The following is a 14,300-nucleotide window of genomic DNA, read 5'->3' as shown; positions in this document are numbered from 1 at the left end:
GGCAAGAGCGATCCGCGTGGTCTCTCCACCTTCCTTTTTGTCACCGGATTCCCTTTGATACTCTTTGGGCTCCGAGATTGATATCCTTTTTCTCTATTGTTCTCCATTCAACTGACTTTGAAGAGGTACAGTAGTATTCGGTATTTCTAATTTACAATGTATTGCTTCGTGATTCTTCTACCTTTCTCTTTGGCTTCGAAAACTCGCGGTGAAGCACCCTCTCTGATCGGCAGTGGAGCCGCGATCCACCGCCGACAGCCAACCTTAAAATCCGATGCCCCTTGGGAGGAATTTTGTGCCTTGCCACTCTCGGTCCGGTCCCCGGGTTTGCCACTCAGAGTGAGGGTTGATGGAATTTCCCTGCCGAGCACCCAATGGAATTGGATTGAGTTGGGTATTCCACGGCAGTCGGTCTGACAAAAGGACTGCATTCGCAAAAAAGATCTGCCCCCTTATAAATGGCGAGGCTCCACAGATCAAGTACCAGGAATCAGAGATTACTCATTATACAGGTTGTCACATTTCACTCACACACACAGTTTGTGTAAGAGGGATGCCACATGGAGGGGGGGGAAGAGAAGAGAGATAGAAAGGAAAATAATGAACATGGAGAGAGATATAAGCCACTTCTCCCTGATTGGTAAATCTCCCGTCGTGTGACACCGGAACCCTGCATCCCCTTTACGGAACTGCACTGTCTAAGACGAGGTTTCTGTCGGAGCCTGAGCTCGCGCAAACGAAGCCGCCACGATGAGGGGGAAAACCACTGTGGCCTCTGCGTAGACTTTCACGGCGTTGGCATCAGACTTGATCTTTCCCCAGCTCACGGCCTCATCAGGTCGGGCACCTGCATCACTACCGTCGAATTCCTGTGCTGTATTGATGTAGACCGCGTGCTCAGCTCCGTTGCGCATGAGGCAGGCATTCGCAATATGGTGCTTGACCACGCCGCCGCCCAAGATGATCATACCGGCACGTGCAGCCCTCACTGCCATCGTGTTGATGCGCCGTACGTCGTCGACAATATCCACACGTAACCGCTGCGGCGAAGACTTGAAAGTGTGGAAGTAAAGCATATCTCCCAGTGAGCCGTCTGTCAAGGCCGGACAAAAGACTGGAATATTATTTCGAGCTGCCCAGTAGAGCACCGAATCTTCGTTGTTGATCTCCCGTCCTAAGCGCTCGGTGATCCGGCTCGGTGTCCAATGGAGCTCGTCCTCCTCATCACCTGTCTCAAGAGCCTTCCTTTTGGCAGCCTCTTGCTCCTCCAACATCCGATCCAAAATCGGAATAACCCAGTCCTCGAAGGCACAGTAGTTGTTGTTCGGTACCAGTAGATTACCAATGCGGTTCAGGCCCTTTGCACGCAGTCCGGCACCAGGCGTGGTAAATGATCCCAGATAAGTTGGAGCCAAACACTTGATCAAATCTTCTTCAACACCACCTGCTGTGGTCACAATGGCCGATACGTGGTTATGTTTCACGAGGTATCGCAAAGTGTCTCGTAAGCCGGAGGAGATCAAATTGGACGTGTAGCCGAGGAAGATAGTGGTTTTGGCGCCGGTCTCGGGGTTACGATATGCCCGCTGAAGAAGGAATTGTATGAGTTTAATTCTTCCAGAAAGTTTCCTGTGTCATATTGTCCACATCGTAAACATACCATATCGTTGATGATGCGGGCAGCTTCGGCAACTGCACTGCCCTGGAAACCAGTATGGGTGAGATTCTCGACTAACTCGGCCACCGTAATATCACGACCCTGGAATTTATCAAAGTCGACACCCCGAACCTCGTGGGTACCTTCTGGAACAGGTTCGGAGGCGACAAGGACAGAGTCCATCGCGGAGGTGGGTGCGGAGGTGCTCATTGTACGAGTTTCTCGGGGAAAAACTCTGGGAAAGAATATATGAAGGTGAGAAAATCTCAATCAATGCTGCTGTGACGCTCAAAAAATAAAAAATAAAAATAAAACAAGGCAGGCCTCTGTTCGGTATCTCGATGGGTTTTTTTTAATGGAGGGGCAATCCGGATCCCGCAGATTTGTTAGTTCCTTTTTTTTTTTTTGGCGGGGAAGCCTTATCGTGACATATCTTCTGCGTTGGCGCCTGAGGCAGACAGCCCCATAGTTAAGCCTTTTCATGAAATGCACAACGGAGATTTTCAGCCATTCAGAATTGACAGGTTCAACATGATAACGGACGAAGCTGGGGAGTAAAGATCTTTTGTTGCGCCAGTCCAAAAAAATGCAAAAATAAATGCAAGTTCCCTCGAACCGGAATCGAGCCGGTGACCTTTCGGTTATATGTCTCCATTACAGCCGAACGTGATATCCAACTACACCATCGAGGGTTTAATTGCGATGACTAAGTTTCAAACTTGCGTACAAATACTTGTTGCGTCTTCTAAAATGGAAGAAGAAACAAAAAGCAAAAAAGAAAGTGCAATCCCCCGAGCCGGAATCGAGCCGGCGACCTTTCGGTTATATGTTTCCATTACAGCCGAACGCCATATCCAACTAGACCATCGGGGGTTAACTTGCGATAGCAGGCGAGAATCTATGACACATGAGTCTGTCCTCTTTGAGCTGCGAAGTAAACCCTCAAAATGATCCTTATGTTGCGGAATATGTATCGCTAATAGCTGGTGTGTGGGATACCATGAGTGAATACTACATAATTGTCACTCAAAAATATTTCTCCTCAGTTTCACAAAAATGTTTGCTGTTAATTTGATCCCCCAGGGTTCTTGGATCTAACTAATATATATATCGATTACCCATGGATTGCGGCAGTGCAGATGGGATCACGCTGCCCAACCTGTATACTCATACAAGTAGGTACTCAGTACTCCAGGACTGTGATATAGGTGCAGTATATACCCATAGGTAAGTACTACTACCTACCCATATACGTACCTACTTTATTTGGGCGTTTGGCAGTCTAGAATAGGTAGGTTCCTGCAGTTCTATTTGTGCCCATTACCCAGGTGGGCACTAGTATACATACCCTAACCTAACTAATGACCGACCATCAGTCAATTCTCGATGCAACGACTATCAAGAAATACTCCAATGTTGATATCAGTAGAGCGGCGAGCCCATGAATGATACTATCACTAGTTGCACCATTGGTTATATGATCGAGTTGTATTCGTTACTTCGTGACATTATGCGGAACTAAAATTCCAGCTCTTCTACCTCCATACCACAGTCTACGCATGTCTTAACCCCAATGCCTGTCTCCGGATTCTCAACAGATCGGCCCCATTGGTGTACATGTTTCCGATTGCTGGCCAGGTCATCGCCGAATTCCCCACCGGAAGCACCCTGACGATTTCGTCGGTAGGCTTCCACGCGGGTCCTTTTCTTCAAATCCTGTAATTTCGTCTTGAATTTGGCTTCGCGTCGTTTCTTTTTATCGTTTTCACGCCGTTCAAATTCGGCATCAAGAGCTTCAGACGAGCCCCATTTTTTGGAGGAGAAAGCATATTCCTCGACCTGATAGCGGAGATATAACATCATGTTGTTCCATGTTGATTTATGCGGGTTTGGCTTCTCTAATCGAGGAAGAAGTTCTTCGTCCCGAAGCTCGGCTGCCATAAATTGTCAGATATGTCCATGAAAGAGGAATTAACGAGCTAGAAAAGACCTACGGTCCGTTAAAAGATAATCCTCCTTCGCTTCTGTTTTTGTGAGGAGACTATATTTCTCGGGGAACTTGTCTTTGCAGGTGTGGCAGACACGACAATGAAGCTCTTCCTCCCATTTCCAATCAATTTCTAGACTCCCACATTCTCGACAAGTTTTCTGCTGACTCTTGTCGTCCAAAACACTCAGCCCTGGCTCAAAGGGTCCCTCTCGATTCCGTCGAAGTGTCTGGAGAAGTTGATGACGTTCCCATTCTTTCTGCGTCATATTGGCCGGCTTGTTGTCCTTTCCATCTGAAGTATGCAGTTGTTTATTGAAGGGATCATCCTCGTGTGTCAAGAAGCCACCCTTGGTGTCCGTCATTTTACTGAAGTCGTAATCGACATATCGGGTGAAGTTTCGCGCAGGCTTTATGGATTCCAGAGGACGATCCGACGAAGAGGTATGGGAGCGCGCATCCCGTAAAGTGGTGGGAGCATCGGCGGCTGTCATGGAATTGTGCGAACGCTTGACTCCTTGAGGGGGAGCTGCGGTGGAAGCTTTGACTGACTCGGCCTCCCTCTGTTCTCTGAGAGCCTTGGCTTTCATTCTATTGACTTCCTAGCATGGAAAGTGCAAGGTAAGCAAGCGATTCTAGAGAGAGAATGGGATACCTGACGTTGGATGCAAACACCTACAATTTGTCGCTTTTGTTCTGGAGTGAGGGGACCACGAGGAAGTTGGCCTGGCCCAGCCACGCTTTGTCGCGGGGGCGTCGAGGGCTGGTCTGCTGGCATATCCACGGATCGTCGATTGATACTATGCTTGATTGACAGGAAGGAAAGTCAAGGGTGTGTTCTCGAAACTGTCCGGGGCTTTCGTTCGCCGCCTCGACATATCACCACGTGACCTTCTTATCGGCTTTCCGCCTTCGAAGGATGAACAATAATAATAACCTTCGGCTTGATCAACTTCATCATTTATGTACTGAAGAAGCCAAACATTTCTATAGTTGTCGAATTATGAGAAGGAATCGGGTGAACCGGCTGGTGGTATGCCGTCCTCATCTCGCTCCTGACCGTAAAGCACCTCGCAAACGCCGCCAACCGGAATATCCATCACTGCATCGGTTCCCTCGCTCCAAATCTCGCGCCAATTGACCTTGCGATTCTGCGGCCCCATAATCTGATAAGATGTCGCGCCGGGTTTCATTTTTGTAGCGCCACCCGGTCGTCGCCGCGCTTTGCCATCAATGACAGCCACGTTTGCAACCTCGTCCACAATATTCTCGATACTGTTCATGGGGAGTGTTAAGTACCCGGTGTTGTATGAAGCGAGCGCGATGTAGATATAGACAATCGACATTACCAGCCAAGAGGGTATGGCTAAAGACCACCAGCGGTTTGGATAGTAGTAAATACCGAGCTGGTGAAGAAATGGGGAGGGAAGATAGGACCAAAGGAGGTAGAATACTGAACAAAATCCGGGGTTAGCGCGAGAAACAATCCAATGAACCTGCCACCGGGGATGGGTGGGGGCCTCCTTTGGTGAGGACGATACATACAAAATGCGAGAGAGGAAGCCAAATAGAGTACAAACCCATAATACTCATAGGTAGGGACTTTTGGGCTGGCGCGTGGAACTGTGGTCGCGCGGCGGGCCGACTTAGCGACGGCGGCCTCGGTGTCATTGGGAGTCTCAACGTCCGAACTGTCAGGCGTAGTAGGGCGCGAGGTGGTCGTTGAAAAGGGAGGTCGAAGGAGAGATGTCAACGAGGGCGAGGGGGGTAAAGGGGTCGGTGGGCGATTGTAGAATGGCGGCGCAAAGGCATTGGGACCGTGAAGCGAGCTGGTCGACTGGTGGAAAGGATGGCCTCGTCCAATATCGTCGCCCGAATCATCTGATTCGGAATCGGAGAAAGATTGAGGGTCAAGAGAGTAGTGCGACTGGAAATCAGCATCGTCCTCCACTTCAACCTCATCGTAACCTGGTGAGGTGACACATTCATCCTCGGCATAGCTCTCCTGAGCCTCTTCCGGCGATGCAAGCTCGTCGAGCAACGGAGGAAAAGGCTGTTTGGGTTCAAAAGAGCCTGAAAACTCACTCCTTTTCACCGTCTCCTCCATTTAGGGATGCAGGAGAGTATAGAAATTGCGATCGCAAGTAGGGGAGGAGTTTAGGAAGTTCCAAGTTAAAGTTGAAGCTGATGCGGCCATTTTCTGCCGCTCTCCGCCCATTTTTGTTTACTTCGCGATTTGTTTTTGCTTCTTTTTCTTCTTTCAATCCTTTATATTTATATTATCCTATTTTATAATTACTCTGCTGAATAGGATGGGCCACAATTAATATTAGGGGCTGATAGAAATACAAAGCGAACAATCCCTATCATTCAAAATCCGAGTCTCCCCTAGAGAACAATAATTGCTCTACACTTAGCCCTAAAAGGCATGCAGCAGTAATGAACTGCAGAGATGATAGAAATCTTAGCCCGCATAGAACTCAGGCTTGAGCTTCAATATGTAGATCTGTTATCATTTAGTAGTATGCCTACACATTGGTTATTATGTATATCGGAGTTTCTCGGTGACAATTAGGATCATGCCTATTAGTATAGCAAGATTTTTCTACATCCACAGTTAATGTATACATGGAAGATAGCACCGAGTTGAAGACAGCTACTAGATTGAGCCAACTATAAGAAATGACCTTGGCGATACGTATTGATTGTCGTCTGTCGAATGGCTATTCCGGAAGTAAATCTGCCAAGGACTTCCATCCCAGCAGAGTCCATATTTGGATTCTGCGCATCAAACCAGCTCGTTCAGAAAGGGAGGAGGTACTTTGGTTTTGCACATAACATAGATTAGGCAGACATTGATAGAGGTGCTCTTTGAATTGTGGGCGGCATATGACCAGGCGTTCACGCATGTAGATATCCTTGATCACCCTGTACTCCAACAGTTCCAATGCCACACCCGCTATGCAAAACGGAAGAGAGTCCTATCTACGAGTACTATAGTGGATAAATATTCTGCAGCTGTTGGCATCACGATTAATACGTCTCCATTTCACTGCCACTGAGCACCTAGCCTTGAACGTGCCATGCAGGTTCAGTCAAGGGTTAAATGCGTCCGAGGTCAATTGCCGATTGGTTATGCAACTTCTAGGGCTTTGATGGGGGAAAAAAGGGTAATTTCGAAAGCAGAAGCAGGTTGTTATGAGGGGAAAAGGAGAAGGTAGAAGGGGACGATACTTACATCTGATGTTATTCCAGTCCTTATATACCCGTAATAATGGTATGAATAACCATGTTATCTTCAATTTCTTCTATTTCTGCTTATTGGCACGCTCTGAAACTAACTGGATTGATTGAATATTCAAACAATCTCATAATTTCAGGGAGAAAAGAGTAGAAAAGAGTAAAAACGTATGATTATTAGAAGAAAGACAAGAACAAAGAAGTAGATGCCCACTCGTAGGGAGACCGTCCAGTCTACCGTCAATCTCGCTTTTACTTCTCTCCTCTCTGCTACGCTTCATTTTCTCCCCATCATCATTTCAGGCTTGATCCTTGTTAACACACGTCCCACGTGGAGGGACCAAGAAACAAGGCATGGCAATGTTAACCACGAGCCCTCTCTTGCAGCACTGACTTGTACGAGACAAATCCAAGTCTTTGATGCCGCTTGCATCATATCTCCCACCCTACTTGCCTACAGTAAATTCATAATGTGCAGAATGCGCAAAAGTGTCTGCACTACAACCCCAACTCACCAGCAGTCGTCGCCTTCTGGACCCCTTGCGTCTAGCTTGATTGAGAAGTCAACCACGCCCATGGAGGGGGACATGATGCTGTGAATAAAGCTTCCCACACACCCTTCAGCCTTGAGACAAGGAAAATGAACCATCATTATGTTGCACAAAGAGGATTGATCCCTCGCCCATCGAGGAATACCAATCGAGAATTACATACAGTATGGGGATGGATACCCCTAATGTCAATCTTAACCCGCTCTTTGACCAGCCACTGCAGAGCATTTTGTTTTCCCTCCATTGTGAGCGGATGGAACATGCCACTGTGCGTCACAATCCCAATATCTATTGGTCGAAAACGAAGAAGAAAGAGAGCACGAACCCACTTTTTCTCAGCTTCATGCATTTCAGGGGGTGGATAATCCATGTCACGATCCTCTTGTCCCACGATCAGCATGTCTCCACCCGATAGTTTGTTCTTCCTGCGGGTCGCCCATCATGCAGGATTTGCTGTTCTCCGCTCTTTGCCTCTGTCAGTTTTGTGTTCTTGATGTATTCTCAATTATTTAAAAATTTAAAGGAAGTCAAGAGTAGATCGTGATATCTTTGGCGTGTCTCATCGAACCAGGATTAATGAGATCTGATACTGGACGTGCGAATTCGGGACCAAACAATGTGTATTGTACTCCGTACCATGGACACTAACAGACCCGTGGCGCACGAACTATCGGATCGACAAACTATCGCGTTCCGAGGATTTGGTGCAATGCGACGCACCTATCAGCACGTCCAACGAACCATTCCCAAAGGATGCTAATCTCATTTCTACGTGACAGGTCCAAAGAATTGTGGATACTCGACGCGCCCGAACTGTCGAGGTGCGGGCCGTCTATGCTTTTTTTTTCTGACGGAGAAATTGAGATGAAAAGAATTATGGGTCAGAGACTTGTCACCACAAGGTTTATCGGATTTGATATAATAGTCAACTCTGTCAGTGTTGGATCGTCTGATCTTGTCAGGAACCAGGCACAGTTCCATCGCCGTCATGTCAGATCTCACCGTAAGTTCTGAGCCCACAAACTTTGAACAAAAAAAGAAAGAAAGAGAAAGAAGAGTGTGGGCCTCGGTACTTGAGAATTATACTGATATTTAGTCACTAGGATCCCAGCAATGATCCTAATGTCGGTTCCTCTCGAGGCGATGCCTCATCCACGTCGGGGGATGCCGTGAGCAGCCTCACAGGGGGAGGTGGCTCATCAGCATCGGCGCTGATGATGACTTTACTGCCAGCTTTGGTCTACGCTGTCTTTTGGGTTGCCATTTTTCTTATATTCCGAAGGACCCAGCGTCGATGGTATGCGCCAAGATCACATCTACCGGATATTCATGAGCATCGTCGAAGTCCAGAACTACCCTCTGGTTGGGTCAACTGGCTGGGCACGTTTTTGAAGATCGAGGATAACCATGTCTTACACCACTCATCACTTGATGGTTATCTATTTCTACGCTTCTTGAGAGTTCTGTGCGCGACATGCTTCACTGGATGTCTGATTACCTGGCCCATTCTGTTCCCTATCCATGCCACAGGTGGGAACGGAAATAATCAACTTGACATACTCAGCTTCAGTAACGTCGCAGATCCTAACAAGTACTATGCAAACGTGTTTGTTGCGCTAGTATACTTCAGTGAGTCATTCTCCTACATCATCTCATGGCGTCAAAGTCATTAACCCAATTGTTATATCAGCGTTTGTGTTTTACGTCGTAACCCGCGAAAGTCTCTACTACGCAAACCTACGTCAAGCATATCTCAACTCTCCAGCGTATGCCTCTCGGATTTCATCGCGCACGGTTCTATTCATGTCGACTCCGCAAGACTACCAAAATGAGAAGAAACTGCGCCAAATTTTCGGTGATTCCATCAGTCGGATCTGGGTCACATCCGATTGTGATAAGTTGGAGAAGATGGTGAATGAAAGGGACAAGCTTGCCTTCAATCTTGAAACTGCAGAGACCAAGCTCATTCGAAGAGCAAACAAAGTACGCATCAAGGCCGAGAAGAATGGGGAATCCGCATCAGATACCTGTCTAGATTGCGAGTCAAGTAATCCTGCCGGCTCCCATAAAGTTCAAAGGCCTACCCATCGGTTGAAGTTTTTTGGCCAGAAAGTGGATTCAATTCATTGGTATCGAGCGGAGCTTGCGAAGATGACCGAAGCAGTATCTATTCTTCAGAAGAAACATCAAGATGGCGACGCAAAGCACCTCTCAGCAATATTCATCGAGTTCAATTCCCAATCCGATGCCCAGATTGCTCTACAAACGCTGTCTCATCATCAACCCTTCCATATGAGTCCTCGCTTCATTGGGATCTCGCCTCATGAAGTCGTTTGGTCAGCTCTCAATCTCAGCTGGTGGCAACGTATCGTCCGGAAATTTGCAGTGCAGGGAGGTCTCGCTGCCCTTGTCATATTCTGGTCCTTTCCAGCTGCTATCGTTGGAGTTATCTCCAACGTCACTTATCTGGCCAAACTACTCCCATTCCTCGGGTTTATCGAAAATTTGCCCGAGTTTATAAAGGGAGCAATTGAAGGATTATTGCCATCAGCTGCACTGGTAGCTCTCATGTCATTGGTACCGATTATCTGTCGAAGTAAGTAACTCGGTCGTCTACAGGACATACACGTAGTGAAGGCAAGAAATACTGACTATTGCTCCCTAGTTTGCGCTAGGCGCTCCGGGGTACCATCCGCGGCTCGAGTCGAGTTGTTCACACAAAGTGCACACTTTGTTTTTCAAGTCGTGCAGGTCTTCTTGGTTACGACATTGACATCAGCCGCATCTGCAGCCACATCGCAAATCATCAAGGATCCTCTTTCGGTGAAGGACCTTTTGGCCCAGAACTTGCCCAAAGCCACTAACTTCTACATTTCCTACTTTTTACTTCAAGGATTGAGTACGAGCTCTATGGCCCTGGTGCAAATTGCAAGCGCTTTAGTATTCAAGTTTGTCACCACATTCTTCGCGTTTTCCCCTCGCCGACTCTTCAGACGTTGGGCTGAATTGGGTAGTCTGAGCTGGGGTAACGTGTTTCCTGTCTTCACGAACATGGGAGTTATTGGTAAGTAGCTCTTATGTGTCCGAAACTGATAAATAACTTCTCTGATATCTCGACAGCATTGACATACTCGTGCATTGCACCTTTGATCTTGGGATTCGCCTTTATCGGATTATACCTTGTCTACCAGGCATATCGCTACAATTTCTTGTTTGTGTACGAGATCGATATCGACACCAAGGGTCTAGTCTACCCGCGTGCTCTGCAGCACCTTCTAACGGGAATTTATCTGGCCGAAGTCTGCATGATTGGGCTTTTCGCTATTAAAGGCGCGATTGGACCGGTGGTAATCATGGTACTATTCACAATTGGTACTGCCCTAGCCCACATGTCTCTCAATGAAGCCCTTGCTCCCTTGAACACTTTTCTACCTCGATCACTCGATGCGGAAGAGGAGCTTCTCCAAGAAAAGGAAGATGCCATTGCCGAAATAAATGAACAGCGTCGTTCACGAGCTTTGGCATTCTGGAAATGGTTCCATCCTAATGTGTACAAAGACTACGCAGCACTTCGGCGCAAAGTGCGTCGAAATGTAGCGGAGGTTCAATATACTGAGGAAGAGGTCCGTACGGCATACTTTGAGCCATGTATTGCATCTCCGCCACCTACGCTCTGGATTCCTCGCGATCAGTGGGGATTCAGTCGGCATGAAGTGACGGAAACAGATTCAATCATCAATATTACCGATGAAGGGGCACATCTCGACATGAAGAATAAGATTGTGTGGGATAAATATGATCCTCATCTTCCCCTCCGAGAGCTCAAGACGCCGTATTAAGCTCTTGTGCTTCTTTGATACTTTTGCGGATGGATTTCTTACAAGAATGATGTTATAATGATGAATGATTTGTACAGACATATCATGATGGGAATTTTCGGCGCACTGGGAGGATACTATGGGAGTTGATCTAGTCTTGGAGTTTTGAGCATGGTGATTTTATTCATTTATTTCTTTTTACATGTGGTGTATCATGAGATGTTTGTTTAATCTGGTATCCTAAAATGGATTAATTGCTGCCTAATAATTAATTGAAGAAGCGCGAGTTCAATAAAAATATCTGCTATAGCTGATAAGTGCGCTTAAATATCCTAGCTATTGCCCACCTTCACACTGTCAATGTGAAGTTAACCGCATTGACAGCACCATTATCACGAGGGTAAAATTCAAAAGTGAAGATGGTGGTAGATCCTGCAGCAATTACAGAGCTAATAGCAGAGGATGTGATGATCACATTGGAGGAGTCCCAGTTGTATTGACTACTATATGTCTATTGAAGGTATTATTAGTCCATGATATTCCATGTCACGAGAAGATGACTTACTGCTCTCCCCTCTTGAAGAGGCCCGAACCATTGGGTGAAATCATCAACCAGATATTGACCACTACTTGTAACGGCCTTGACGGCCGCGACTGTCTTGAGCCCGCCCCAAGTGATAGGAATCGAAAGATCTGAGCCGGAAACCGCAGAGGCGACCGCAGTCTTGGAAGAGAGAGTTGGCGTTGTCCACTCGACAAGCTGCACAGTTGGAGAGGAGTCTCCCCCAGAGAACTTCAAGGTAAGACTGGTGATTACGCCCGGCGAAGTGGAGTCTGAGAAATGTTTCGATAAATAGGATGCCTTGAAGATGATATTAGAACCTGAAACTGAATAATCCGTTCCCGAAGTCAATTTCGATCCAGTTGAGTCAGTAATAGAGGACAATGTATTTCCATTGAATATAAATGGTAATGACTGATCTTTAACTGTCGTGCCATGTTGGTGAAAAATATAAGCGGATGAGGATTGAGTAGTCACAGATGTCTCTTCAGTACTGTCAGGTAGACTGTTTGAAGTGTCTGAAATCGATTTTGTGATCATCGAGATGGAGTTTGGGTCTCGCCAAGTTTTAGGATCACGATCTAAATGGTCTAAACCATTATCCCACAAGACAAGAGCATAGTTTAATTCAGATGCCGAGCGAACAAGTTGGTCCACATACTTCCACCGAGCAGCAGGCTCCGTGTTGGTAGGAGAAGCATCGTACTCTCCCAGGATGATTGGAACGTCGCTGAAGTTGTTCCGAAGTAGCTGAAAGTCGGTAGAAAGTGCAGACTTATCAGAGTCCGATCCCCAAATGGTTTTGCCCCTAGAAGATGTTAGATGGAGGAGCGTAGACTTTTCCGGAGGAAATATGAGCAACAAACCATGCACTGAAGATAAAGTCATCTATTCCGTAGTATGAGCACAGATATGGAAGATAATTGGGTCGTTTGGCATAAGCTTACATGGACTATAATAGTGAAACTGAATAGCGTAGGGGTTGGAAAACCCCAAGGGTGCTTTGAACCACTGAGAAGTTTTGATGCTGTCCTCACCACCGCCGACTAAGTTGACCACTCGTTTGGGGTTGAAGCCTCCTGCATCATTGATTGATTGCAGAAATATCTCATTTAACTTGTTAATCTCTTCTCCGTCGCTGGCATCATTGCATGGAGCTTCATTGATCGCCTCAAACGAAACCAGACTAGACTTGCATGCTAACTTGGTACCAATTTGATACCAGAGACGAGAGAATTTCTCCTCTATCATTGTAATGTTGGCACCTGAAGCGGTAATATCTGCCCAGATCCAGGAGTCTGAATGATATCAGCAGAGGGAAATCTTCAGAAGCCTTTTCTGCTTGGAGCGGCTCACCGTGATGGACATTCACGATAGTATATAATCCTATCGAAGTAGCCATGTCGATTACATCCGAGACTCGTTGCAGCCATTCCGGATCAACAGTCCAGTCTGGCGAGCTCCCGGTAAAGTGATAAGCCCATGTAACTTTCATTGATTAGTATAATCTTCTTTTAATCCTCTCTGGAACTACAACACACCTGGAATCCGAACTCCCTTGAACCCTGCATCTTTCGCAGTCTGAAAAGTCGAAGCAACAACAGGTGCATTGTTCCAAGAACCCTCATCCGGGACAGCATCGAGGGTATTTCCCAAATTCCAGCCTGGATGAAGCTTTGCGACATAGTCGGAAGCAGAAATGGCACTGAATGTGCCTGTACATGTGGCCCCAGTTGAAGTTGTCGAGCGACTCGTGCTCTGTGCCGTTGACTTGGTTGTTGTCAATGTAGTGGAAGTTTTGGAGGTTGCTACAATTGTGGTAGTAGTCGTTGCGCTTCCTGGGACACACTGAGAGTAATCTTTAAAGAACTACAATTAAGCATATTACGATTTTGATCTACTACAACCACTTACAGATATTCTGTGAGGTACAATAATAGCCATTTGTACAGCTAGTACTGCCAGTCCAGCCACTACCTCCACCTAAAAGCTGTCAGATTTCTATGCTGCCGTCACCGAGGATTGAGGGTTTTATCAATTAGACTTACACTGTCCATAAGCTGGCACTTGGGCCTCGGCATATGGAAGAAGAGCCACGAGGGCCCATACAGCGAGAATCTGCATTCCGAATTGACAGAATGACGGGAGATACACAAGTCTGTCGATATGGGACAGTACGATGGTATAACAGCCATGCAAAATCATGCAAAATCATGCAAATATAGACTTTTATATAGAGCTTCATCGAATTGACCGACGCAGGTGCCCCAAGAACAACACGGAGGTAAACATGCAGGATTGACATTTCAGAGCCACCAGAAGCCAAACTAGGCTGCAAAGAACGATATCGTGCAATTCTATTTGCGGAAAACATGTCAACATTTGAAATTGCTCAGGGGATCTCCACCAAAGCTAACGGCTTGGCTGGTCTGCTCAAAAACTCCGACTAGTGTGACCACGGACATCCTTGGTCTCCATAAACTTC

The 14,300-nt window shown here is 46.7% G+C and overlaps 5 protein-coding genes across 5 annotated transcripts; 1 reads left to right on the top strand and 4 right to left on the bottom strand.

Annotated features, from left to right (window-relative positions):
• Window positions 1-698: 698 nt before the first annotated feature.
• On the bottom strand, window positions 699-1,867 carry N7469_011054 (deoxyhypusine synthase; the record flags this gene model as incomplete). Its single annotated transcript, XM_056649959.1, has 2 exons — window positions 699-1,586; window positions 1,661-1,867. 2 exons carry the CDS (start codon window positions 1,865-1,867, stop codon window positions 699-701), a joined length of 1,095 nt encoding a protein of 364 aa, XP_056497090.1.
• Window positions 1,868-3,175: 1,308 nt separating this feature from the next.
• On the bottom strand, window positions 3,176-4,234 carry rad14 (DNA repair protein RAD14; the record flags this gene model as incomplete). Its single annotated transcript, XM_056649958.1, has 2 exons — window positions 3,176-3,591; window positions 3,652-4,234. 2 exons carry the CDS (start codon window positions 4,232-4,234, stop codon window positions 3,176-3,178), a joined length of 999 nt encoding a protein of 332 aa, XP_056497089.1.
• A 411-nt stretch (window positions 4,235-4,645) lies between these two features.
• On the bottom strand, window positions 4,646-5,751 carry N7469_011052 (uncharacterized protein; the record flags this gene model as incomplete). The annotated part of the gene is made up of 2 exons (XM_056649957.1): window positions 4,646-5,097; window positions 5,190-5,751. The coding sequence occupies 2 exons, from the start codon at window positions 5,749-5,751 to the stop codon at window positions 4,646-4,648; spliced, it is 1,014 nt and encodes a 337-aa protein (XP_056497088.1).
• Window positions 5,752-8,423: 2,672 nt separating this feature from the next.
• On the top strand, window positions 8,424-11,274 carry N7469_011051 (uncharacterized protein; the record flags this gene model as incomplete). The annotated part of the gene is made up of 5 exons (XM_056649956.1): window positions 8,424-8,438; window positions 8,539-9,064; window positions 9,126-10,031; window positions 10,101-10,499; window positions 10,556-11,274. The coding sequence occupies 5 exons, from the start codon at window positions 8,424-8,426 to the stop codon at window positions 11,272-11,274; spliced, it is 2,565 nt and encodes an 854-aa protein (XP_056497087.1).
• Window positions 11,275-11,602: 328 nt separating this feature from the next.
• N7469_011050 (putative extracellular endoglucanase) lies at window positions 11,603-13,939 on the bottom strand (the record flags this gene model as incomplete). The annotated part of the gene is made up of 8 exons (XM_056649955.1): window positions 11,603-11,764; window positions 11,819-12,623; window positions 12,682-12,703; window positions 12,763-13,113; window positions 13,172-13,303; window positions 13,357-13,674; window positions 13,730-13,798; window positions 13,864-13,939. 8 exons carry the CDS (start codon window positions 13,937-13,939, stop codon window positions 11,603-11,605), a joined length of 1,935 nt encoding a protein of 644 aa, XP_056497086.1.
• Between the last annotated feature and the right edge of the window lie 361 nt (window positions 13,940-14,300).

The sequence above is a fragment of the Penicillium citrinum genome (assembly GCF_028827155.1).
Source record: "Penicillium citrinum strain IBT 23319 chromosome Unknown utg000009l:1.0-4274883.0:1.0-4276374.0, whole genome shotgun sequence".
In the NCBI taxonomy this organism is placed as follows: Eukaryota; Fungi; Ascomycota; class Eurotiomycetes; order Eurotiales; family Aspergillaceae; genus Penicillium; species Penicillium citrinum.
The sequence above is the reverse complement of the archived record's forward strand: the minus strand, read 5'-3'. Positions and strand labels throughout refer to the sequence as shown.